Consider the following 26562-nt stretch of genomic DNA (forward strand, 5'->3'; position numbering starts at 1 on the left):
GGCAGCCACTTTTTTTTTTTTTTTTTACCAGTGAGGAAATCCAATATAAATTAGCAGGAGACCTTGACTTCCTGGGAAGGTTGCCCTCCTATTAGCAAAGGTATAAATTCAAGTAGAAAACGACAACCTTTTCATAGCTACTTATTTCACAACAGGAGTGGCCTCCTTTGGTTCACCTCAAATACACAGGGAACACGTTTACATTAAACTGAAAACTGCCTGCTACACTGAAATAGAGATGTTCACACAGGGGTTTGCACTGAATTAAGTTAAGTGTACCTGGTAAAAGTCCCCCATGTAGAGGAAGGCAAAATGACTTGCATAAAACCAAACAGGAAGTTTCTGACTGGGCCAAAAGCAGAATTCAGCTCTTCTGAGTCCCAATCCAGTGCCCTACTGTGTTAGATTATTTTTTTCTACCCTATACATGCTTGCAGGGGGACTGCTAACTCCCCAGTGATGCTCACCCCTCCCCTGTAGGAGACACTGGAATAGAGGGTGTTTTTACCTATGACCAGTTCAGGGAGATATGCTCTCTGCTCAGAGAGGCTTCTTTTTCCTGTATCCAGTACTCTACAGTGTACACTATCCAATATTCCACCTTTTCATCTGGGCCACACTTGCTCATATGCTCACATATATTATATGTAGGTAGGTATTTCTTAACGGACATAAAAAAAAATGAAGAAAAAAGACTCATGCTCCACAGATGAAAAAGTCGTCTTTGCAGATGCAAACAAGAGTCATAGACATTCTTTCACACGGTGACATCAGCTTGCCTGTTCTTACCTTTCAAGTCAGCATCATTACGTAAGGATTGGTCTCATATGTAAGAAATGCCTCATCCCTAAATGCCTAAAAATAACCCTTGGGATATATGAGCAGCTGAAAAATCCATTTCATTTGCACCAAGCTGGAGATGCACAGAGCAATTTGCATTTCGAAAGCTGAAAACCCAGCAGTTTCAAGTAACTCTGCATTACAGGGAACAAGGCCACCATCCTGGTTAGCAGCTAGAGTTCAGATATACAAAAGAAAAACAACAGTCTGCATGGTCCTCAGAACTCAGTTTTAATCAGTGCAGATTGGACACTAGGTGAGAACATGCTGCACACAGGGCAACAGAGAATGGTGCAGAAAAAAAATTACGTCCACATAAAAAAGGTAACAGAGGTCCCAGCCCTATTTTCTGCTGGGTTACTCCACTCTGTGGAAAATGAGGAAGCAAAGCGTAAATTGGACTCACATTAAGCTGTAGGTCATCTGTCCACTGGCCAACCAGACGATAACCTGGGGCGGTGGTGTTTGTTGTGTGGTACTGAAAGATGTCGTAGCGCCCTGGCGCATCCCCGTTTTTATTAAACATCACTGGAGTGCCAGCACTGCCTGAGGAAGGAAGCGAGACAGACAGACAAACAAACAAACAAAATGCCAAAGCTTTACAATACTCGTTTCATTTGTTTGGTCGTGGCTGGAAGCTCTCGGACTGGCATCACAGCTCAGGCAGAGGCCATCCATCATTACAGAAGTGTAAACAGGCACTTTAGGACACCATAGGACACCATTTGGGACAGTGTCATAATCCTATCCCTCTTTCTGTGATTAACTAGCAAGACCTATAGCCTCTGGCTTAAAAGAAAAAAAAAAGCCCATAAAATAACATCTGCCTTCACTCTCACCCTGCACACAGCAAGAAAGATGAGAAGAGCTTTGCTTTTGCCCTCTCTTTCCCCCCTCTCTCTGCGCTAAGGGAGTTGGTTAGTGAAAACCAGACCTGTGAATGGAACTTCTAAGTGATTCCCCTCCACCCCCTCCAAAAATATTCCATCTGCTTCTGAGAGATACTGCCGTCAGAAGACGGCCCAGGTCTTGTGAGTCTTGACGGGCATCCAGAAATAGCTCCCTCCTCCACAATATGTTCTTATTCCAGTAATCAGCATGCAGTTGGGATGGAAAAGAGCAGAGCAAACTATAGGGAAACTGCTTATAATCTTTCCTTGTCCTCTCCCTCGTTCAGACTCAAGGACATTGATACCTGCTGTTTTCAGGTAGCCTTGTCATGAACAGCTTTGGGACGGATTCTGGACCCACTCCTGTGACTTATATTAGGTAGAGGAACTTGGTAGAGTCATAGCACCAGAGCTACAGAGCCCAGAACTCGCTTGATGCATCGGGGGGCCAAAGTGCAACGTGCTCAACCATGTTTACTGCTGTTAAGATCCAGAATGGAGGCCTGGTACAGCCTGCTTGCTAGTTGCATCATTTATTTTACATGTCCTATGGTCTGACCATGCAGCCCTTAGTCAGCTCTGGGTAAACATTAGATAAGCCTCCCTCTTTGTTGGGCAGTGGGGTTGACCACCAGCCCTCTTAGCACATCCATTGCCAGTACATAAAAGGGGGAAACTAGACACATTTCATATGATAGGGAGATGACAGACTGAATTTTGGTGCCTTTTATTACATCAAAGATGATTTATTGGAAAGAAAACTCTAGCCAGGAAATCTGCAGTCTAGATAGTAGCACTAATTCAGATGCAAGGCTCCTTCTTACATGGGTATTCAAAGAGACATATTTTTTTTATATAGGACTAGGGGAAAAATCTCAAAGACAGTATTTATTTCAAGATGCATAAAAATACAATTCAGTGGGGTACACCGACATTGTGTCAAGACTGAAGATCATGACAATGCACTAGTATATCTATATTCAAAATTTCCTCCTACTACAGAACTTTTTTCCCCCTGAAGCAATGAAAAAATCTATCCTGTTGTAGCGCTGAGCTTTAGTTATGGCTTTCTTCAGAATTCCCATTCTTCATTGAATCCCAGTATGTGAAAGAAGATTTGAAGGAGTGAATTAGCATAGTTTCCAAATTCTAACCCTGGTAAATTATTTCTCGTCTATTCTACAGTTCCTCCGAGATCAGACATAGATTAAGTTCAAAGGCTGGTACAGAAAATCTTCCACTAAAATCTCTCTTTTCTTGCCCCCTCTGGGTGCTTCGTAGATATTTAATTGTCATTCTAGATTAATGCAGCCAGAATACATTTACAGTGGGAAAACATTTCTTAGGTGAAGGAGGAGGAGGGGTTACAATTCCTAGGCTCCTTCTGAAAGCCACCACAAGCAGTAAATCACCAGACTAACATGACTATCTCTCTACAAACAGGAAATGTGATTCATCATGACTTTTAAGAGTGTGTATCATTAGCAAACTATGCTTTGTCACAGCTGACAAAGGATTGGATCTAGGAAGCTGTTTGCCTTGGGTGGTGGCAGCAGCAGTGGAAGGGCCAGCAGCGGTTGGCACGCTTGCACTGACTCTTAGTCGGCACCTGGATCTAGTCCTTTACTTGTGGTCTCCCCCCACCCACCCCCACATACACTATGGTAATTCAAATGGATCTGGACTTCCAGAAGGCATCATCAACCTTTGTAGTTATAGTCATCGGACCCAATCAAAGGAACAACATGTACATGAACAAATGGATGGTTTTTTACACACTAAGGGGAAGATTCATAGCCAATGCAAATGATCCTGGCTCCAATTAAGTCAATTAAACCATGACATCTTGTATCACCTGAGGTTACACCCTGGAAATCAGGGAGTAATGCAGATAGCTAACTGACTGCACACAGACATCTACACTCAGGCATCTATATGCTCATTTTTTGCTTAAGTAGATGAGGGGTGAACTTGGTAAGTGGAACATTAGTGGTAAGATTAAAAGTTGCCTTAAAAAAAGGAAAGGATTTTTAAATGTTACATACCCAGATGAGCAGGATACCTGGTTTTTAAATGGCATCTAGAAATCAAATGATGGCAGCCCTGGTGAGAATGTGTCAGGGAGGGAGGGAGGCGGGGAGCCCTCACTATGTGCAGTAAGTAGCAAAGAAGTGGCAAATTTGAGTGCCTGCAGATAATAATGGCGATAGTGAGCCATTAACTCTACTGAAAGTATTCAACGCCTTCCGGACTATAGCCCTGTACAACAAACACAGCTTGCTGAGCTTGCTACGGAGAATGCTTATTGTTATGGGAGTACATATAAAAGAGGGATGTTGGTAGATGTGGAAATAGTCAATGTGCTAGTGGATGGTGGTCAGGAGTCTGCAGCTTCTGGGTTTTGCAAGAAAAATAAAACCTTCTGTTGTACCCTTCAGATGGCTTCCTCTGCGTAGCTGTTAAATACGTGCATCTCTCCTGCTCAACAGGAGTAGTAACTGCTGTTGGTGCTTACTCCCTGGGTCTCTGATTCAGGAAGGCACTTGAGACTGTGCTTCTAATTAAGCAGACACTAGAGTGCTTTTTCTGAATCTGGGGCTGGATGCATCATGCCCGCTCATGATTTCTATATGCATAATTCCTGCAGACATCATATCTGCCACTTCTCTACCTACACAGTGCTGTTTTAATCTCCTGAAGTGTCATGCACTATACTTCATGTCATAACTAATAACATCACTTAAATGTGATTACCTATTAATATGTGTTTACCTTTAAGTTACACTTTTCTTAAAATGTATTTGAATAGCATAAATGCATATCTGTTTTTTGTTTTGTTTTTTGTTTTTTTTACCAGGCATATCCTCATTTCTACTTTTAAATTTATTTGAAAATCTATACCCCACCACACACAAAATTGTGAGTGGCTTTCTTGGGGGGAGTGAGAGTAAGCTACTCAATATCTGCCAAATGGCAGACAGTTACGAGCATGTTGGATCCCACATAAAAAATACCTCTCTCTGGCCATGTCCAAACAAGCAGTGCCGGGGGGGGGCGGGGGGGACGGGGAGGGGTTACCCCTGGATATCCAGGGCTCAAAAAACCTGCAGGGAAAAAAAAGGTGGAGCAGTGCACGCTCAAAACTGGACCCTGGCTGCCCAGAGCCACACTCCAGCTGCCAGCCAAGCTTCAAGAGGCAGAATTGCCATTGCTGCAGCCCTGGGAAGATCCCAAGACCCCAGGTAAGGCTGCTGAGGTCAGCCCAGTGCTGGCCCCAGGCTCCCCTCCTCCACCCGGGGCAACTTGCCATTTGTTACAAGGTGTGCCACCACCAGTTGTCCTCGGGGAACCAAACGCCCACACTCACGTGGATGTGGCCCCTGAGTTGACTGGCTTTTTGAAAGTGGAGTAACTGGTTTGGCATAATAAATACAAATCCTCTGGTTTTTAGTCAGTTTTCAATCCTGATGGGTTTTGTGACTGCACGTTTTGGCGCACAGTGTCCATCATGTGACTTCTGGGGTGTGTTTTTAAACTGCTACAGCATTTTATTCTGTGTTCTCTTTCTGATTTCCTAATGCAAACTATAAAAATATCAAACAGGGGCATTTGCAAAACCTGCAGGCTGAAACATATTATTAATATTTGCCTAGCCAATGTGATGTATTATTTTTATTCTTCTTTTAATGATTATACCAGGTTAGCAGGATCTTTCTGGGTATTTAAAGCTGACATAAATTGAATTTTGTCCTCTTTCAGTAAATGTAGTGAGAATTAGTTTCTCCACATTGCCAAAAAGCAACTTAGAAACCTAGCAACATTCTCCTTCCTGTAGCTGCCTGAACATTCAGTGGTGCTCTGAAATATTAATTCACCTTCAGTTCCCAACGAATAAGTTATACTCTCACTAGACATGCTGTACATGATGCCTCTTCACATGAAGAACTCATTTGAAAAAAGACACGATTTATTTGATTTTGTAGGATTTCTGCCTCTTAATCACCACAAGAAACTCATCAAGAAGGGAACTGAATTAAAAAGAGAAGGGTAGGGTGCTTGATAAATGTGACTATCTAAGGTGTTTCTTTATGACTCAGTTCAGAGTCACTGCAGTTCTGACAAGGACCTGCAGAGTTCATGTAAAAAGCATCCCTCATTTTTTCAGGTCATCAGGAAAAAATACCATCACTGCACTGTGAGATTAATATTCAGAATCTCACTGCATCCGTTTTTTTCTGCTCTCAAGATTGTAAGACAATATTGGAATTCATACTGAGCTCCTACTACAAATTCACAGTCTCTACTCATTAAAAGATTGCTTGAGCTCTTGCTTCATGAACGTCATGATCTTTGTAGGGGAGGAAAGGAAAAAACTGAAGCAAGCAAAGGGAAGATGATTTTGTCTGCAGGGTTAAAAGTACATCTATTTGCACCCCTGCTATACAAATCAGGATCAGAAGATCATAGGCATAAGGTACATGAGAAGGCATTTCCTCCATTTATAATAGTGAAACAGGAATCATGTTACACTATTCTCTGTTTCCATTACAAACCTTATTACAGAAATGAGAGTGTGAGACTTAATGAGATATAAGCCAAATGGTAGCATTTAGCTAGTGACCCTCACAAGAGCAGTATAGAACTAAATTTCTCTAGGAAGAAGCCCCGGGACACACTAAGCAACTTAGGCTGTATCTCTTTGGACAGGGTTTCCCAACTGCTTCTTTTCTACCACCTTCGGGATATCAAACCACTAGAGGCATGCCTGGAGATGACTCCCCAAGCACAGGAAAATGCCATGCCACCTGTGAATGGGTTCCACACACTCTCCTCTTTGATTTCCTCATTCCTGTGCACTTGTCATAATCTTGCCTCAACATACTTATTTGGTGAACTGCAATAATGTGTAAGACATTCCCCACTCCTAAACCACAGGGTGGACTGAACTTGGTGACAGCAATTCTGACTACTCACCCTACCGCTCATGGCTCCGTGAGGCTGAGCAACTGAAGTTGGCTCACACAAATGACAAAACAAATGTGCAGCTCAAGCCATCCATCGCTTTTGCAGCTCAGACCCTTATGGTCTCAAAGGGGTATGTTTTAGAAGGAATGAGACATTCTTTATAGGAAGACAGGGTTCCCAAAATCCCTTCTGCAAAACCTGGGCCCACCCTGTTACTACTATGGATGTGCCTGTGATTACTTCTGACTCTGGTGAAAGAATGTTTTACACTTTTAACACATCTGCAATATTGTATATGAGGCAGAGGCTCAATGTGGAAAGCGAACAGGGCCCCCAGAATCTCACCAGAGCCACGGCACAATGACAATAACAGGAAACTTTGCAGCTCTGTGTGAAAACACATGTAAATAGTTCTTTGCGAATACAACAAGGGAAAAGTAAACTCTCACAAGGATAATACATCTTAAAGGAAACTTATTTGTGCTCTCTCTGTGCCTTTCCCTCCCCAGCAATATTGTCTAGGGCTAGGCATATGTAGCTAATCAATAACTGATGTAAATTTATCTAAAAATTCCAAAATGCCCTTTATCTTCTACATGTCCCTGTCAAATGCAAAGCAACGGCAGTTTCTTTGGGCCCCACGCTGCTTATGAGTTGACAGTTACAAAGGAAGAAAACAACACCATGTGGTTTACGGGACCAGTTGTAATAAGAGGGAAACATAATCTTGCAAAATATGAGTCCAGTAAATTCTGGACAGGAAATTGAGGGCGCTGTAATCTAGTTGTGAGCCTTCTATGAGCAGGAAATGAGGCAAAATTCACTAAATAGTTTAGTTCCTGCTAGTTATTAAAATGATTGAATGGGCATTCAACCTCTCTACTTTCCAAGAACCTCCCTGCCACCTTTGGAGATGAATATGAATCATCTGCTAAATGTCAGATTACTAAATGCACATAAATATTGTGTCTCTCTTATTATTATAGTGTTTTATCTTAGAAAGTTTCTATTCTCTTTCCAGAATCAGTGAGATAAGATTTTATTCCTGAGGTTACTAGTTCAGCAATATTTTGCCTCTAACAATAGCTAGCAAAGGAGGTGGGGGCCAGGAGGAGGAGGAGGTATAGTATCTCCTATAATATACTTTACTAGTTGTGCAATGCTTTACTTGAGAGAGAAAAAAAATCCCTTTCTGTTACCTAAGGTCTTCAAGTTAGATCATGAGGTCCAGGATTTTTTTCCTCATCTGAATGTTACAGCCCATTTGTATCTCCTCTGCATGTATCTATTAGTCTGCAAACTGCTATAGAGAGGGAAGGCGATTAGCATTTTCAAATACTTAGGGGTGCCTGTACATGTTTGGGGAGGCTGCTCCGACATGCTGTAATTACAGTGAGTTGGAGCAGACTCAGTGAATCAAGTCTGCTGGAATGTGCTAATTAGCGCGCACCAGCCAGCCTCCGCGCCTTGTGTATCAGCATCCTGGCACTTCAACTAAAACTCTTTCGACAAGCTTTAGTTAATGCACCCCCACCACCATTTTGCATCGTGGGGACGCTGATACACAAGATGCCGCGGGCGCTTTAATTAGAGGGGCTCTTGGACCCACTCTAATTAAAGCATTTCCCAGCCCCCCCATGACCCCTGGAGCACGTGTAAAAATGCCTAACGTTAATCACCTCCACCTATATTTAAGCAACTAAATCAGACCCCAACCCAGCAAAGGTTAACCCCAGAATTAATATGCATTACAAATGCCCTTTCTGTGCATACAGCTATTATAGCCCTCAATTATGTGGGCTTTGCTCTTTTCTCAAGTTCTCACAGCTTGTGCATTTATATATGAGGGCTCTGGGTTCAATATCCCATGTGCTGTCCAATAAAAGACCGTCACAAAAACACTCAGGCATATGCAAAATATAAAGAATCTGTGTAATGTCACTGGAGTTAATAAAGGCTGATTTTCAAAGATGCAGAAACTCTGCATTTATGTAACAATGGGAGTGGTGCCTCCTGTTTGACTCTTCCAGACATCACTGCCTGGTGAGCCCTAAACGTGTATTTAGATGTGTGACTTTGGATTCCTAGATCTGACAATCTGAACCTGGGTCTCAGGCTTCCAGAGTGCTGAGACAGACCATTTAAAAAGCTCCTGTTACAGATATTAACAGAGTTTATGAGGAGGAAATAATGGCAGATTGCTTGTAAGGCTAACTTCTGTGAGTGTTTAGCTGTTATGGCTCTGGGGCTGGTCCCACATGAATCTCCCCCATGTATGTTAATGAAGCAAATAAACTTTCAATAAAATTCACAGGGATGAGGAAATCCTGCTATAGCATCTAGGCCAAATTCAGACAATCTTGAAGGGGGAAGCATAAATGAAAGCCCTTTGCCATACACTATAAGCAAGAAGCAATATTAAAGCTGTCACACCCAGACTTAGGACCCATGAAGATCACTTTTATTTGGTGGCTGAAACCCAAATGGATGTGGAGATGTAACCTAACATCATCTCATCTCCAGATACAGCTGTCAACTGTTTGTGCTTATGCGCTATGGACCTTCTGGGGGACTGGAGCAATTTTTACCCTAGGACTTTCTGCTTACTGAGCCCAAGTCACTAGCTTTGAAATCTGCAAATAAGCCTGGCCTTTGGACTGGCTGTCCCATCCTTGTGCATGTGACAGGCCAGATCCTGTATACGGAGTCTCACTTTGTTTTTTTCCAACTAGGGGAAATGAAATAGATAAACAGTTATATTTTAAAAGATGCTGAAAATCTACATATAACACATCTACATACTTTTTATATATATAAATAAAAATGGGTGATGGGCTGAAAAATTACTTGACAAATGCCAAATTCAAACTTATCTATCTACCTATCTACCTATCTAATTAAGTTTGAATTTGGCATTTATCAAGTAATTTTTCAGCCCATCACCCATTTTTGCCAATGAGAGCAAGTCTTGGGCTTATGAAAAGTTTAGTGGCTTCATATTAATTCCCACATGTGCCCACCTGCAAATGGTTACACCACATCAATCCCAATAAAAAAACAAGGCTTAGTCAGACAGAATGCTATAAGTCTGAAATTATATCATTTTTCTCTGCTTCAAGCAAAGCAACACAAAATCTTCAAGCAGATGTTAAACAGGAACTACATAAAAAATGGCAACTCCACTCATTTAGGAATCTAGGGAAACCATATGTATAGTCTAGACACAAAATAAATTCCCAACTTTTATGTGGGCCTGGAGCTCTGGGACAGCATCTCTCTTTGCACTCACCGTTGAAGTTCACACTACGTATGTACTTCAGCAGCTTCTTGCCTCCTGCTTGTTCCATCTCCGGACAAACTCCCGGGTAATCAGGACAAAGATCCTTGTTCATATGATGGAGGGCATGAGCCATGGCATACACAGCATCAATCACAAACTGAACTTTCCCCTCTTGCTCATAATGGGAGTCCTTTCCAATTCTCTCCTGCCCTGCACAGGAAAACAAACAGACACACATGCACAAACACAAATGATTGAGGGAGAATCATTGCTGATACAACCTAAAGGATGCTCGGGAGAATTCACTTATATGCTGACTGTTAATGTCACCTGAGGCAGCAAAGTATGCTTACATTAATGATGAACCCCTCTTTTCCTCCTCTTGTACGGAGTAAAGGGTCCTTCATATGCCATCAAAATATTTTTGCAAAATAAGGGCTTAGCATAAGGATTCCAAAACACTGCAGTCTATTGCTCTCACTAAAATACCACCAGGGGGGAAACTAGTCATTTTTAAAAAATTATTACTGCTGATGTTTAATTATTTATTATATGTATTATACTAGCATTAAAACAGAGACGAGAACTCCTTTAGTGTGTTAGGTGCTGCATACATTCTGCCCCAGGTCTCTTTATACTGCATCTGTGACATCCAAAACTCACCTCCCGGAGTAGATGTGTACCCACTTGTTCCCACTCTACAAATAACAGAAATGAGGCAGTGAAGCTGCCCTGAGGATACTTTCAACTGGCACTCTCAAGAATACTGTTTCCAAGTGAAATTGAGCATGATGGTAGAAGATACCCTCAGGGGGCATGTCCCCATATGCAGGGGTATGCATTTTCCATAGCACAAACAGCAGCAGCATATATTTGTGTTGCTCCTTTGTGCCCTAGGGCACACCCCTGCATGCACACTCTGGCACATACCTAATTGTCCTGGGTGGGACAGGGGAGGCTGGGACCAACAACTGTGCTGGACCCAGCAGCCTTAACTGGGAGCCTCCTGGGGCAGCAGCGGCACCAATCTGACTGTACAGAGCCTGGTCGGCAGCCAGAATATGGTTCGGGAGGGCCAGGCTCTGTTTCTGGTGGCACATGTTGCTGCCGCATGCACCACACCATTTTTTTGACACTGGGTTCTCCCAGTGTCAAATTTTGGCACTGCACTGCAAATTAGCAGCACGGCAAATGGTTGCACGTGCACCACGTGTGGTTTGCAGCACCTCAAACAGCTTTGAGGCACCACAGACTCCATGTGTGCCCTCCTCTGGACACACCCAGGTTGTCTTTCCTATCTTATGTCTAGTGTGGTGTACAGGGAGTGAGAGGAGGTAGGTGGGCATACTTTTTGGCACTGCTCTTGAGAGCACTGGGGTAGTAGTAGAGAAATGTTCAAAATAAATCTGAAGGAGAATCAAAATCAAACTAAAAAATTCAGAGTACTAGTCCAATGCCTTAACCATTTCTCTTCTTTAACGGTAGCAAACTGAAATGAGTAAATAGTATGCAGTTATGAAACAGAAAACAGTGCTTTTTAATCCAAAATACATAAGATCAAAACTAAGATGAGTCAAAAAACAGAAATATATTCACCCAACGTATTATATGATTAATATAGATCACATTTATTACAAGATTAAGTCAATGAATACTATCTGACTGGCACTAAACAAAAACAGTAGGTATATGTACACACACACATATATACATACATACACCCTCCCCCACCCCAACACACACACACAAATATAATATATAAGGGACAGTGTTGTCTCTGGGGGAAGCAAAACAGTATTATGTTCCAAGTCTCTTGGGTTTTATTTCCAGATCTTGCAAGTCTAACTTTTTGTTTAATATTGGGCAAGCAACACCTGCAGGATTCAATGTGTCCAGCTGCAAAATGTGTGATTATACTCACCTATCCCACCAGGGCTTTGTGAAACATAATTACTGGTTGTTAAGTGTTCCAAGATGCCTTGTAAGAAGCTAGAGAAGTCCAGTATATTTTTAACAGCTGGAACATTGCAAGCCACTTATTCAGTTATCTGCTAGACAACACCTTTTTTCAACTGTAGGTCATTCTGCAGCCATAAAGGGTCCTGATCATGGAAAGAGCTCAGTGAAACCAGATCCCACCAACAATTCTCACAATAACCCGAAAACTAATAATTTAGGTTTGGGGCTTAAGAGAAGAAAATACAAATTCTATCATCATCTTCAATTTGAAAGAGGCACCAATGGTGAAGCCATTCAGCAATTGTGCTTAAATCCACTGATACCAGGAGGAAAAAAAATCACCCTGGTAATGAGTTTTGGTGAGAAGAATGAGTTCCCCATTTGTACATTTCTGCTCAAATCACATTCTTACATATTCACTTGTTACATTAACTATATACTGGAACCATACAGGGTTAGTGAAGCAGTTTTTACCACAATAGAGCCATTTTCTTGGCTGTAGATTCAAGATAATTTGAGCTACCGAGGCAGCTCTAATCAAGCAGGAACGATACGTTCTTGTCATTCTCCTATCAGTGCTCATCTTTTCTATTAAGTCTGTAAGTTCTTGGGACAGGAACTCTCAAACAGTGTATTTGCCCAGCATCTGATACACCTGGGACACCTTTTTTGATTGGTTGACAGGTGCCACAACAATACTGGTAACCTATCATTAATTTCAGACTCACGGGTTTGTAGAAATCAATATATCCCAGGCAAAATCCTTTCATTTTCCTTACTTCTGCACAGAGAGCAGGGGGTGAGGGAAACACTGAAAGGCTGACATGTGACTTTACTTAAACATCAATTATGTTCACAGCCAATCCATAGTTTAAAGACAAGAACAATGAATAAATAAGTAGGTAGAGGACTGCAAATGAAAAAATCATGAATAAACACAAGGACGAGGATCACAAAGGGAGCCCTTGTATATGTAGCAAATTATCTGCAGTGACCTATTCACTCAGCTTTTTTGTGGCCAACAAATATGCATTTCCCCCACATACACTTTCAATTATGTGGATTTTTTTTTACTTGTTGCTTCACTAAGTGCTAAACAGCAAAACTCCAATCCATGCAATCTGGATATCACAGTTTAAGAAATGATCTGGCACAAAAGCTCAGTTACAATTCAGAACTAAATTAGCAACACCAAATTCCTTGCAAATAATTCAGCAGGGTAAAATGGGTTCCAGGTTTTGAAGATTTACCTACTGTCCTTTTATATCACTCCACTCTCCTTTCATTGATTACAGACCACATTACATTTTCAGACCTACCAAGGAGGAAAACGCTTTTAAGTGCCCTTAGCTGAGCTACATAACCAAATTAGTAATGCAATGGGAAGGGATGCCAAGGAAAGCAATCTTAGAATTGAAACTCTGAACACAAACAATACTGATTAAGCATATTAAGTGCTAGAAGCATATGTGACCAATACAGAGGAGGGGGGAAAAATCCTTTAGCAGCTAAGATAATAGCGGAAGAAGACAGAACAAAAATCCATGAAACAAAGCTGCACTAACAATGTGAAGATCTGAAAATAATAAAATACAATCAATAATAAAATATGTTTTAGAAAACCTGGTGGAACTTTTTGATTACCCATGTATCCCATATGATCCAAACTTATAGAGCTACACATACATAATAGCATGTGCATCACTGCATGTGCAGTTTTTGCATACAAGTTCGTCTGTTGATGGAAAGTTGAGTGGCATTTTAATAGGAAATAGGCACATCTTTGGGATACATTTTCAAATCTAAGGTCTATTCTGAAACGCCCACAGCATCAGCAGAACAATATTTTATACTTATGTAGACCTCCTTCCATTCATTTTACAGTAAATGACCTTTAAAATGTAGCTGCTGTTCATTTTAATCCACATGTATATATGGTTTAGACATGAGAGAGAGAAACACAACTTAAAAAGATTTGCACTTTTTTGTTGGTAACAAAGCACAACTTAGAAAAGACCCCATTGTTCACAACAGCATGGTCAAGACTTTTATTTAGTCCCCAAAATTCAGAGGTCTGTACTACAGGAACAAATACAGACTGAAAAAAAAATACAGTAGAAATGCAGAAAGAAGTACTAGATGAGCGCATCTACACATTGCCAACATTGGAGATGTTGCTATGGCACCATGCTTTAGTATGGGTGATCACTGTGCTGTACATGTGGCGCACAGTTAAATTTCACCGCTACATCACTCTAGCTGTGTGCTATACCTTGGAAGTGCACCACTATGGTGAGGTTGCTGGCACTCATGTGTACAGACACATGATTGCTGTGTCCCCACAGTGCACCATATCACAATGTAGGGTGACATACAGGCACACCCAATGAATACTTTTTATACAGCTAAACAGCCTTTTGAAATGTTCAGCTTTCAAAAGTCGTAGTGACCTTATCATGTAGTGTAACATGTTATGTTATTTAATGTAACACAGGTAACTTATATATAAATGATACCGCTATGTGTTCAAATTGCTGCTGCATCACTAAAAACTTCTTTATGAATTTGCGAAATTTTTTCCAGTTGGAGCAAAGTTTCCATTTGAACAAGCAAAGGTACAAACACCTGCAGTTGCTTTTGCTTTATTAATGCTTTAGCCTTAAAACCACAACAAAATATATCATACTTTTTTTTAACAAAAGAGCCTATATAATTAATGCCAATTGCTGCCATTGTTGGTGCCATAGGTATGTAAGAAAAAGTCTGAAGGAACAGGGAGCCTGAAATACTCTGTCCCTCATACAGCCAGTCCCCCTACTCCTAGGTTAGCCCTTGAAGGAAGCAAGAATACTTGCATTAGTGGCTGGAAAATGACCTTCAAATACTTACAACACTTCCCAGATAATGTTCATAAATATTACAAATTATAATAATGTTACTACTTAGACAGTTTGGGGCAGCCCTGCGATTTTTTAAAATTGTATTTGTTGTTGTTTTGCTGTCTTGTCTTATTGCCAGTAATAACTCAGGCACAGAAATAAAGGTAGAAAATATGTTCCATTTTTGTATCAAAAGTGTGTACGGCCATGAGGAAATACTTTTCATATTTTAAAGTCACTTCTACAATCTTCATATGTTCATTTCTCATTCGAGGATAGTTTCCACTTTGAGATGAAAATAAGCTCATTCTTCTTCTTTGCTTATAAAAAGCCCTGGATGATGCCGACTGCTACCTCAGATAAAAATGTTATTGGAAGATATTACTGGTGCTCCTTCCATATTGAAGGCTTCTAGTCTCGTGGCACAATTCCAAGGAAAAATTTCAAATTCTCTGAGAGAAAAAAAATTATCATCTAATTGCTGTTAGTAGACAATATTTATTGCCCCCAGTGCTGCGTGCTATCGCTTAACTTTTGAAGTGAAACAAACAAAAATAAATAAAATTAAATAAAATTGCACAGGCCAGTAAGTGGAAGTCCAGCTCAAATACTTAGCGATAGTCAAGAGTGAGGGCAAAACCTAATGAGTTGAAAAGAGCAAAGAGGTATTGAAGGCTAAGTAAATAGGACAATTAAGAAGGGATATTAAAAAAAAAAAAAAAAAAAATGACACAGCCAACATATTCTTAAGCTTGTATTTATTTGAATTTTTCTGTAGCAAGAAGGATACATTCAAAATGATCAAAGCAGAAGCTGACCAAACACTTATGCCACGTTTTTACATAATGGCCATGTAGAAGATCTGGTTTTAAAAACATTGTTTAAAAAAAAAAAAAAAGAAGAATTTAGGAAAAAGACGACACACTGAAGACTATGAGATTGAATGCCTACAGATATTTATACAACTTTTACTCTACAGTGAATTAAAGAGCAGTTTTGATGATTATGAAATGGGATCTCAACCAGACCCCTGTAGCTAAAAGTTGCTGGCTGTAACAAGATGCTATATAAAGTTGAAAGTGGAGCAAATGAGTTGAAATCGTCAGAATTAAAGTCCATCACAGAAAACATAAAAACTGAAAGCTATGTTTAGAGATCCAGGCATGGAAACTATTAAAATTCTACCAAGGAAACTCTTGGGTAAATTAGCATATTAATAAGGGAGCAAAAGGGTTACTTTGAAATTATCTTTAACACGTATTCTTCAAATAAAAATTGTTCTGGACTAAACTCTGTGTTTTTCTAGTTTACCCCCAACCCTACCTCCAGCATCAAGTTTACAGATTCTCTCCTTTCTTATACCCCTTATACAAGAGGGCTAAACAAAAGTAGTTAAACAAAACTTTCCTCCTGCTTCCTGAAGTAAATTTGCAATACATGCTTTGCATATACTATTGTTAAATGCACTCAGAAAAAAACCAAAAGCTATTAGAGTATTTACAAATACCTATTACCATATTGAAACTTAAACATCTCATAGGACGTGCCCACCTGAGACACTGACTATGCAGTTATTACTGCACAGTCATTAAGTACTTGCGTACACAAGTACTAAAAGACTGCGCACTAATGCGTAGTAGCATCCCCGAATGTCTTTTTGTGATGTTGACTGCGCAGTAGCTCATTACTACTGTGCTTTGTGCCATGTGATGCTACTGTGCTTAATAATGAGCTTTTGTGCAGTAGTAACGAGGTAGTGTGCAGTCCGCATCTCTTGTAGACGTGGCCACAGGTTAGTAAATACTTTGATAAGTAGTCTTCTTGACTTCAAAACTAAAAAGCATTATGACGTCCCTGGAGAATCTCAGAAGAATGAAGCTGAGACCCAAGGGACGAGCTCAAAGAAAGCAACCCAGCTCTCCAGCTGCCAGACAATGAAAATACAGACAGAATTAAATAGAAGTCCAGCTTCCATCATGATGTTGAATCTGTTGTTTTTTTCTGTCACATGCCTGATTTGGGTTTTGTTTCCCCTCCCCCTGACCTGATTTAGAGACCTTTCTGCGGTCATGTACCAATATTACTTCCTCTGCTGATGCAACAGCTGACGGTTCAGACACAAGCACAAACATGGCTGGAAGAGAATGCAGTCTTGTGTTTTGGGATTTTAAATGGAGTATCTAAGTAAAGCAGGAGAAGCAGGAAACACAATAGCAATTTTGGGATCAAGAATATGACTCACTTTCTAAAACTGCTTCTGCAAGGAGTTGACAAAATGTTTAATCTCACCTCCCACTAAGGTCTCAGGCGCTCACCACTGTGCTACCTATGAAAAGAGTAGGAAGGAGGTGATTCTCCTATGAGTTTCATGCTGATTAGCATACAAGGCACGAGTATAATAAACCTGGAACATAGAAGAGGGGAAAGGAAAACAGTGCACTGGGAATGCAAAGAGATAGAAGGTCTCTTGTATGAGCAGCTCCAGAGATTGTAGAAATGGAACAGTGGTTTAAGGTCTGTCAATCTTTTTTGTCTTCATAATAGCAAGCATGTCTTCCATAAAAGATTAACTGATTACATGATTTCTAAGCCTTCTCTTTCTCAAGCCTTCTTTCTCAGTTTCAAATTTTTCTTATCCAATTTTTGGTTAATCCTGATCATCATGCACTTCAGTGGGACACAACATGCAGCAATATAATACAGGATACCATTTTTATGGCAGACCATTTTTTTTTTTTGTCTGCTGGATAAATATCAAAACCTTATTTCACTTTTGCTTCAACTAGATTAATTTGGGACACTCTTGAGGGAGATTTAATTAATTTCTAAAGGGAACATCCAACAATAAGACTTCAAAAATAGTCAGACAATAGTAAGGTTATTAAAGAATTTATTAGCAATTATTAAAAGTTACTTAACTAAAAATTGCAGAACAATTATGATACTAAATAGTCATAGCTTCTGTAAACAAGCATTCAATAGTTTAAGTGCTGATAGAAACAGCACTTAAACTATTGAATGCTTGGTTACAGAAGCTAAATGCATTCTCTGCATAGGTTTGTCAGTCCAGCAAACTGGTATTTTGGTAAAATATCATATCTAAATACTTTAGAAAGGTGAGGGATTGAGGTTGGACAATTTTTTTTTTTTAGTTGAATATATTCATTTTTGAAATGCTAGAAAGAGACCGAAGAGTAAATACTGCAGATTAATTAGTTCAAAATACAAGCCTCTTTGCAATATAATCCACATAACATAGGATCCCATAACAAAACTGTGTAATAGAACTCACATGCCAAAATAATCCAAAATAAAAAGGGCCTACAAACTTGACATCGAAAGCCCTCACTCCATCTACCTGGAAAAGCTGAGGTGAACAGGCAAACTTTCAAATTACACTTGCAAGTCAACAAATGTCTTCACACCAAAGGAGGTAATTTCAATATAATGTGTGCTGCTTTCTGAATTGGAATAGGGATAGGAGTTTCAGCTGGGGCAGTAACGTAAGTCAGGGAAATGGAGAAAGAATAGCTTACCAAAGTCTACTCCCCCAAATTTGCGGCTTAATTATAAAGACTGAATAAGCCTCTCCTCTAATCTATTCTGCAGGCTACCTTCAACATCAGACTATATCTCCATGCTACTCTGACTCTAATAAGTAGAAAGGACTTCATATTCTGAGACAAATTTGGGAATCACAATGATTGTTGGTTGCATGCATGCATTTTTGAGTGCTGAGTTTGTTCGTTAATAGACAGGGGAAACGTACAGTATCTGAAACAACAAACATCAAAAATCTAAGTTTCCTCTAACGTTGGCATAAATCATGAATAATTCTATTGAAATAATAGAAAATTGTTATAGTCATGCTCTAACTTTGCCTAATCAGATTAACTATCTCTAACCAGGCCCAAAGAACCCAGCTCAAACTCAGCTTTACAATATATTCATCACTGGAATGGCAAAAAAAAAAAGACCTGTGCTATAACAGACCTTCACAGATCACCAATAAGGTTAAAAGTTAAGAAAATATAAAGACTATTATGGGATCAGTAGCACTGATTCTCTTTGGAACTACATTATTCTGTAATATGGTCATAAAGATGCTTCTGAGTGTTACTGTATATCATTATCTCTAACTTACATTCTCTGGCTCAAACTCACCTCCCTAACCATAAGACATTGAAAGTGGACGCCTCGGGGCTGTGTGTACAGACTAACAATGCAAGAGGATGGAATCTCGTATGCCCCACAAACTCAATGCAGTAGAAAAGTCAAAAAACTCAAAGCAGTTGTAGATCTGAGGTGGGTGAAAACACAAGGGCTATCTATACACATGCTCAGGGTGTGTGTGTGTGTGTGGGTGTGTGTGCAGAGCGGAGACGTTAATTAGAGTGGCTCCCGGACAGCTGCTCTAATTAAAAAAACTCACCGTCACGTGTAGTAAGCCTCCATGCATTTCATAATGGCTGCGGGACATTTTTTCTAAAGGTCATTCAGTGAGGTTTAGATAAAGCACCCCCCTGCAGCCATTTTGAAACACACAAGGGCTTAATACACATGACAGTGAGGCGATGCTGAAGTTTGAATTAGAATATAAAGAAGCATGTCTATAGGCACCCAAAATCTCCTTCGTGGAGCACAGATTGTTACCAGTCTTTGTTCAAGCCTCTGATCTGGTGCAGCATGCACAAAGCTATGCTTACATGAGCTCTGAAGGAGGTTTGACTTCAGCTCTTTGGGCCATATTTTTTTTCAGTTATGATTAAACTGCATCACATCAACTTCTACTCTTAGTCACATGTATAATAATTATAAATAGGAAAACCAGCTTACATACTTGCTTACAGTGACAGCCCATGGAATATCCAATGCATCCTGTAAAAACACTGGTAGAAGCCAAAAAGTGTCATAACCACTATATTGTTGGTTGTTAATGGACTCAGTGGATGTGTTTACGTGTTCATTAATGCACAGTAGTTACTGCGTATTTAGTTTAGTACTTGCTTAATGAGTAGGTCTATGGTCAGGGGTAGGGTAACGGGCAGCATGAAGGCAACCACCAGGACCACGACGGGGTCTAGCACCTGGCAGTCTTCCTCCATGGACTCTACTGCCCTGGCCACAAGCATACCCTGCTCCCACAAGGCTTCCACATGGTCCTGCTCCAGGGACAAGAATGCATCCCAAATTCCCTCTCCACCTGGTCTCGCACATCCTCACGGGCAATGTCCTCCACCTGCCACATGTCCTGGTGGGTGATGTCCTCTGCTTGCCACCTGTCCCATCATATTATGTCCTCCACCTGCCACATCCACGCATCTACAAGCCAGTCCTCTGCAGCCATCACCAGCTGGTCCAGAAGGAGGCCCAGTCCTGGGTTCGCCTTCTGCAGAGCTGGTTCATTGGCAGGGCCCCAGCCATGGGTGCTGGTGACTTTGAGGCCGCATCCTGGCTGCCAGCTGGAGCCTCTCCCTGAGTGCAGCTGCAGGGCCTGCAGAGCTATGAGAAAGAAGGTGTTTGTGAGTTTGCAACATTTCTGAGATAAGATGCTCTGTACCAGGGCCCCATGCACTTCTTGGTCTCAGATTGGGGGTTGTGTGTGCACAGGTGCCCAGGGACCATGGTAAGTTGGCTGGGCAGGCCTGGGCCCACGACACCACCAGCCACGCCCCCCCATTCCTGCTTACTCCCCAAGGGCCAGTGGGCTGCTGGGTACTGGCCACAGGCAGCCTGCCTCCCCCACCCGCTTCCTAGACTGAGCCAAGCCAGGCTCCTGGCAGCACCTACTGCCACAGCTCCAAACCCCACTCCCCATCTTGTCCTCCTGCAGGCCAGCCTGTCTCCCATACTGCTGCCAAGCCCACAGCACCTGGGCTCAGGAGGCATGGGGCTACTGGATGACTGGGACATGGAGCTGCCTGTGCTCCCACCCCTTACAGGGGACCTCTCTAGGGAGGCACCCCTGGGCCAGCCACCCTCTGCCCCACCGCAGCCACTCTGCGTGCTGGGCATGCCCTTGCTGCATGTGTCCTGGGTGTAGCATTAGGAGCTGTTTTTGTGGACTAAGGGTTGCCTGACTCACTACAACCTGCTACTGCTGCTGGCCATTGTGCCCTAGCTGCATCTGTGCATCTGGCATGAGACCTTGAGTTTCAACGGTGCAGAGGGTAAGCCTGTGATGCCCCATAAGCACTGCCACCATCTGGGGTGCTACCTTTGGCGACATTACACATCCCTGCCCCTCTACAGCCAAGGAGGACATCACTACAGGCATAGATGCATTACTTAGCATGCAAGATCCATATCCACCTAGCTGCAGGGACACAGTCTGCTCAATAAAGTTTTGAACTGTCTCCCACCTCCCTGTGTGCTGTTGAGGAGCAACCCACAGGCCAGGGGAGTGTGACCAGGCCAGATGGGGAGACGGGGCAGGGGCCAGGTCCAGGGCCTGGAGTTAGGGGCCAGGGTGGGGAGGGCCCTCTTGCCTCCCCCAGTGCAGGGCTTACCATGTGGGCAGGGCTGGTGTGCCTGATGGTTCCAGTTGGTCCCAGTTGGCAGTGATGGTGTGCTGCTCCCAGAAGATTTGTCAGACGGTAGGGCATGGCATATGGATGCCTAGGCAGCTCCCACCCCCCCAACCCACCCCTGCCCTGGGAAGGAGCTGGTGCTGCTGGTGGCCAGCAGTGACTTGGCTGGGACTGGAGTCACCCAGTTGTCAGGACAGGTGCTGGCCCAGGCTGTCTGAGGGTGGGGAGCTCAGTGGAATGGGCTGCTGGTGGCTCAAGGGGCCCTCCCTTGGTGACACATCACTGCGGGTGCCAGGCTGGAGCGGGGGCTCAGGCAGGCCACCTGTGCTGTACTACATAGCATGGCTGTGGCTCGGGTCCTAGAGCAGGAGAATGTCAGTTAGCTGCTGCATACATGGCATGGACTTAGAGGCACTCCCTGATAAATGGTTGAGGCTGGTGATTGTAACCAGCTGTGCCCGCAAGGCCTTGACCTTTATGTCACTCTGCCTCACCAACTGGTTGTGCCCACACTCCGCATGTGGCCTGACAGCCCCTCATACACATGCACATTGGTGTGCCTGTCCCACGCAAACTGCCACTGCACGTCTGCCTCACCCCACAACACCATGATGTCACTAGTCTCTTCCATGGACCAGCTGGGGCCCCAGGTGGTGGCGTGTAGCATGGGTGATGACACCACTGGGCGATGGGTGATGACACCACTGGGCCTCCTGCACCAGTTCTCTGGGCTTCTTCAGGGCTGTCCCTGTGCTGCTGGGACTGGACAGCTGCCTGCAGTGTCAAGTGCAGGAGCATGGCATGGGACTAGGAGCCATGCGGCAAAGCAATGCCTGCAGGGTCCAGGCAGGCTGCTGGGGGTTGGCTGTGGGCAGCTTGAGTTGGCCCTGGTGACCAGGAGCTGCCTTCAGCTGGGCCTGGGTGCTGGCAGGGCTGGCAACAGCCTGCAGCAACCTGTAGGCCTGGACAGTATGGCCCTAGAAGCTATGTAGCACTGCAGTACCAGGCAGTGGCACCAGGGTGCGGGCATGCTGCCACAGGTAGCCTGTGGCCTGTGCATGGGGAGCACAGGCCAAGTCACCTTAGGCTCCCTGCTCTTTTGCCGCAGGGCTCAAAATGCCTGCAGACTTTTAGGGGCCTGAGGCTGGAGCAGGAGAAGCTGCCAGCCCCAGGGCCCTGGGGTCAATTTAGGTTGGCCCCCTAGTGGCAGGGCTGACTGGGAGCAAATTTGCTACCAGTTGGTGCCTACACTTGCATTACTAAACAGTAACTACTCACAAGCATATCTGCTAATTACATTTGCATTAGCAAATTTACTCTTGAGTACTGAAGTTTACTGCGTAGTAAATGTGTGCACATGTAGATGTGCATGCTTACTGTGCAGTAAACTATGCTACTGCTCAGTAAAACATTTTGTGTACATGCACCCACAGCTATATTACATGCATGTACAACACAGAAAAAAAGAATACACTGAAGCGTGCTTTTGCTTTTAGCAGGACATTTGTCTGGAATTCAGCGATATAAGCAATGCTACAAACTGCATTTTAGAAAGAAGATGAAGTTGATGACCACAGAAAGTTTATGTTAGAAATGGAATTTTTAAGGCTGGTTAAATTTTGAGTGCATCAACCTTGAGACTGTTCTTTTAGGAATTCTAGACAAACACTTTAGTCTAAAGGAGGTTTATTTTCTAAAATAAATTGTCATAGATCATCAATCTATAATATAGGCTAACGTACGTGGATATTATAAAGGAAATATTTTGTTTAGAAACAGTTGAACATAGTCAACTTGCAAACCAAAGTGTTCTGTGTTTGTAATCCATTTGCTTTTGGACTAGTCCATCTCAAGTTCTTTTCCAGAAAAAAAAGACTTTTCATTTTCCTGTGGATTAATATAGACAGATTAGACCTCAGTGAGATAGCAGCAAAATAAGGTACAAAGCAATCTTGTTTCCACAGCACAGAATTAAAGCCCAATGTTCTTGGGTCCTACTTTCAGTTCTACCACTGACTCGTAGTACAGCTAAGTGGATGATATCTAAAATTTCAGAGATGCATTAAAAACAAGTCAGTGGCATAATGGAATAAATTTGATCCACTGGGGGTGGTTTATCTAATAGAGGTCTATAATTATATTTACCTATATCACAGAACTATCACAGCAAATGGGTGAAAGTGTAAATGATGGTGATTTGTAGATTCTTAAACAGTATTATTATTAGTAAACAAAAGAAGAAAAATAAATCAAGAAATATCACATTTCTAGTGTATATACTTCATTTGAAAATGAAATTTACACAGAGAAGGAATTAATAGATTCAATGGAAAGAATTATTTTTTCTTTTTAAAAATATGATTGTATTTTTAGCTTGCTTTGTTATTTCAAGACCCTCTTTGAAAGTTTATTTTTCTATTGTTTTCTTATTTGAAGCTCCCACTTCAGTTACTTTGTTTGCACCAATAACACGTTGCTTATCTGTTCTTATAATTAACAAATGGTTCCAGCACAAATTTGGGCGCTGGCTCTCATAAAGAATAGTTCTTGAGAAGCCAGTGGATGGAACCTGAGACTCTAAATAAACTAAATGAGGCCTTATACGAAGAATGGATTTCCTATTTTAATAATTACTAGTTTGGAAGTAAATTCAGAATGGGATATTAAGAACTCTACAGATTTATGCAAATGCACAGTATTATGACAGTTCTAATGCAGATCAAATCTTGTCATAATGTAGCCTTTTTACTGATTAGTTAATTTTTTATCCCAAAATAGTATACTTTAGCAAGGACTATTTAGACAACTGACTCTAGATTAAAAGAATTATTCAAACACACACACAAAAAAACCCCACAAAAAATTAAAATGGCTGACTGCAAGTAAAACCCAGAAATACAGCTCAGTCATATACTAACTAAGAAGTGCAACACCTTACACAGCATCCTCAACTATCAACAGCTGTATAATTAGAATGACAGCAGGGAGAGGGAGGGTTGCTATTAATGAAGTTATGCAACACTTCACACTGTAAAACCCTGTTTTCAGGTGCTCTTAACTTAATTGAAGTTTAGCCATTTGGACTGAAACATTCTGTGTTTGGTACCTGCCTCCAGCTAAAACTTTCTAGAGAATTTCAGCCAAGCAAATCAACTATTTGCGAGAATGCAACTGGGAACAGATGTTTTTGTTCATACTAAAACTAAAACTCTTTGGGTACATCCAGATGAATGCAGTCAAGTGTACAGTCCGGTGTTCTCCACACTGCAAGGGTGCACTGCCCAACAATGCACTGCACCAGATTTATTTCTGCAGGTTTTTTTAACCTCTGGATATCCAGGGGGGAAAAAAAAAAAAACATGAAAAAAAAAAACGGAGCAATGTATGCTGCTGAAAAGTCAAGCGGGCCCACCCAGAGCCATGCTCCGCTGAGAGCCAGGCTCCACATGGAAGAATCACTGTGGCTGCAGCCCCAGGAGGCCCCCAGGATCCCAACTAGGGCTGCTGAAGCCAGCAGAGAGCTGGCCCCAACCTCACCTACCCCACCCAGGGTAACTTCCCATGTGCCAAAGTGCACATGGCATGGGAATTCCCCAGGGACAAGAAGTGGCGGCACAGGGAATCAAATGTCCAAGCACATCTGAATGCACCCTTAGTGACCTTTTCTTTGGAAGGTTCCATGGACCCTATGCCTTGCAAATGAAAATAGGACACACAAACCTGAAAGGAGGGACCAGGCCTGGATAGATAAGGGAAATGGCGCTGGAACAAGGAATCAGGTTAAAGAAGAAATAAGATAGAAGGGTATAAGCGCATGAAGTTAGGGAGAGTGAACAGAAGAATTTATGTTCGATATTCCTAGAAAGGGTCTGGAATGAAGTGAAAAAATCCCATGTCTCACACTTCCCCTGTTATAAGCAAATCACTGCAACCCCCTCTGAGGAAGTTGTCTCATCCCACAGTAGTCCTGTTTTCAGTAGTAGGCATGAAACTGTTATTGCCATAAGTTCCTCCATTAGCTCCAGTGATAGATCTAAAGCTTTCAGCCCTACCAATGAACTATGTGACTGTTAATATGATCTGACATAATGGATGAAGCTCTCGCCTTTCTGGTTTTTTTTTTTTTTTAAACCAACTAGACTTTACATGCACACAAAAGCCTACATTAAAGAATATTATTGGGGCTGCCAAGTGAAGCAGTGCACTGTCAGCAATATCAGATAGAAGGCTGTATCACCTTTTTCTTTGCCTTTTCTTTGCTTTTACCTTACATCACTTATTTCATTTATGCAGCATGATATTGACTTTACTTGCAGGATGACATTCAAATTTTCCCCAAGGGATTCTTTCTCATTTGGTGCATGGAATGAGCCTGTTCTGAAGATGGACCTGGATCATGTGGTAAAGGAATCCGTTATATGGAGGAAACTACTTCATTTGTTGCAGAACCTGGAATTAGTGAAGACAAAAAACAACCCAGAAAAAGAAATAATGCCCCTGAGCTAAATCCAGTTGAATGCTATTTAGGGTGCCCACAGACATACAGGGAGGCTGCTCTGACCTTCTGTAATTACAGTGTGCCAGAGCAAACTGAATTAATCAAGTCTGCTGGCAGTGGTGACGTCTAGGGGGTGCACGTGCCAGTGAATCCTGACTAGCCACACTTACTGCTTAGGCAATGGGCAGGGGGACAGGTGGGAGCACCAGTGCCCCCCCTGCAAGCACCAGCCGATCGCTGCAGCCTCTCCCAGAAGAGGCCGCAGCCACTCCTGGAAGCGGCTGCAGTGATTGGCCGTTGCGGGATCAGGCAGTGAGATCAGTTATGAGGGGACCCCCCCCAGTTGATAGGACTGGTCTCAGGTGGGGCATGTGGCCTCCCCAAGGCAGCACCAGTTGCCTATGTCTGCTGCAGCATGCTAATTAGCATGCCTCCAGCAGCCTCTGTGTCTCATGCATCAGCATCCCTATGGGCCGAAGCAAACACACTGATGGGAAGAAACCAAATCCAGGTGGACCTGGACAAGTTAGAGAAGTGGGCAGAGAACAACAGCATGCAATTCCACAAGGAAAAGTGCCAGGTGCTGCACCTATGGAGAAGGAATCACCAGCACAGCAGCAGAAAGAGATCTTGGAGTCGTTGTTGACTCCAAGATGAATATGAGTCATCAATGTGATAAAGTAATTAGCAGAACTAACCACACTTTGTCATGCATTAGTAG

General features: G+C 42.3%; 1 protein-coding gene across 3 annotated transcripts in view; it reads right to left on the bottom strand.

The window, feature by feature from the left end:
• Positions 1-26562, bottom strand: part of GRM7 (glutamate metabotropic receptor 7) — a 679515-nt gene that overhangs the window by 215949 nt on the left and 437004 nt on the right. For all 3 annotated transcript variants that reach the window (XM_019504702.1, XM_019504701.1, XM_019504700.1), the window contains exons 6-7: positions 9985-10185; positions 1247-1386 (exon numbers count right to left, since the gene is read on the bottom strand). In XM_019504702.1, the coding sequence (XP_019360247.1) occupies positions 1247-1386; positions 9985-10185 (341 nt within the window). The remainder of the gene's footprint in view (positions 1-1246; positions 1387-9984; positions 10186-26562) is intronic.

Source organism: Gavialis gangeticus, unplaced genomic scaffold (genome assembly GCF_001723915.1).
Source record: "Gavialis gangeticus isolate Ggan-Ray unplaced genomic scaffold, GavGan_comp1, whole genome shotgun sequence".
NCBI lineage: Eukaryota > Metazoa > Chordata > Crocodylia > Gavialidae > Gavialis > Gavialis gangeticus.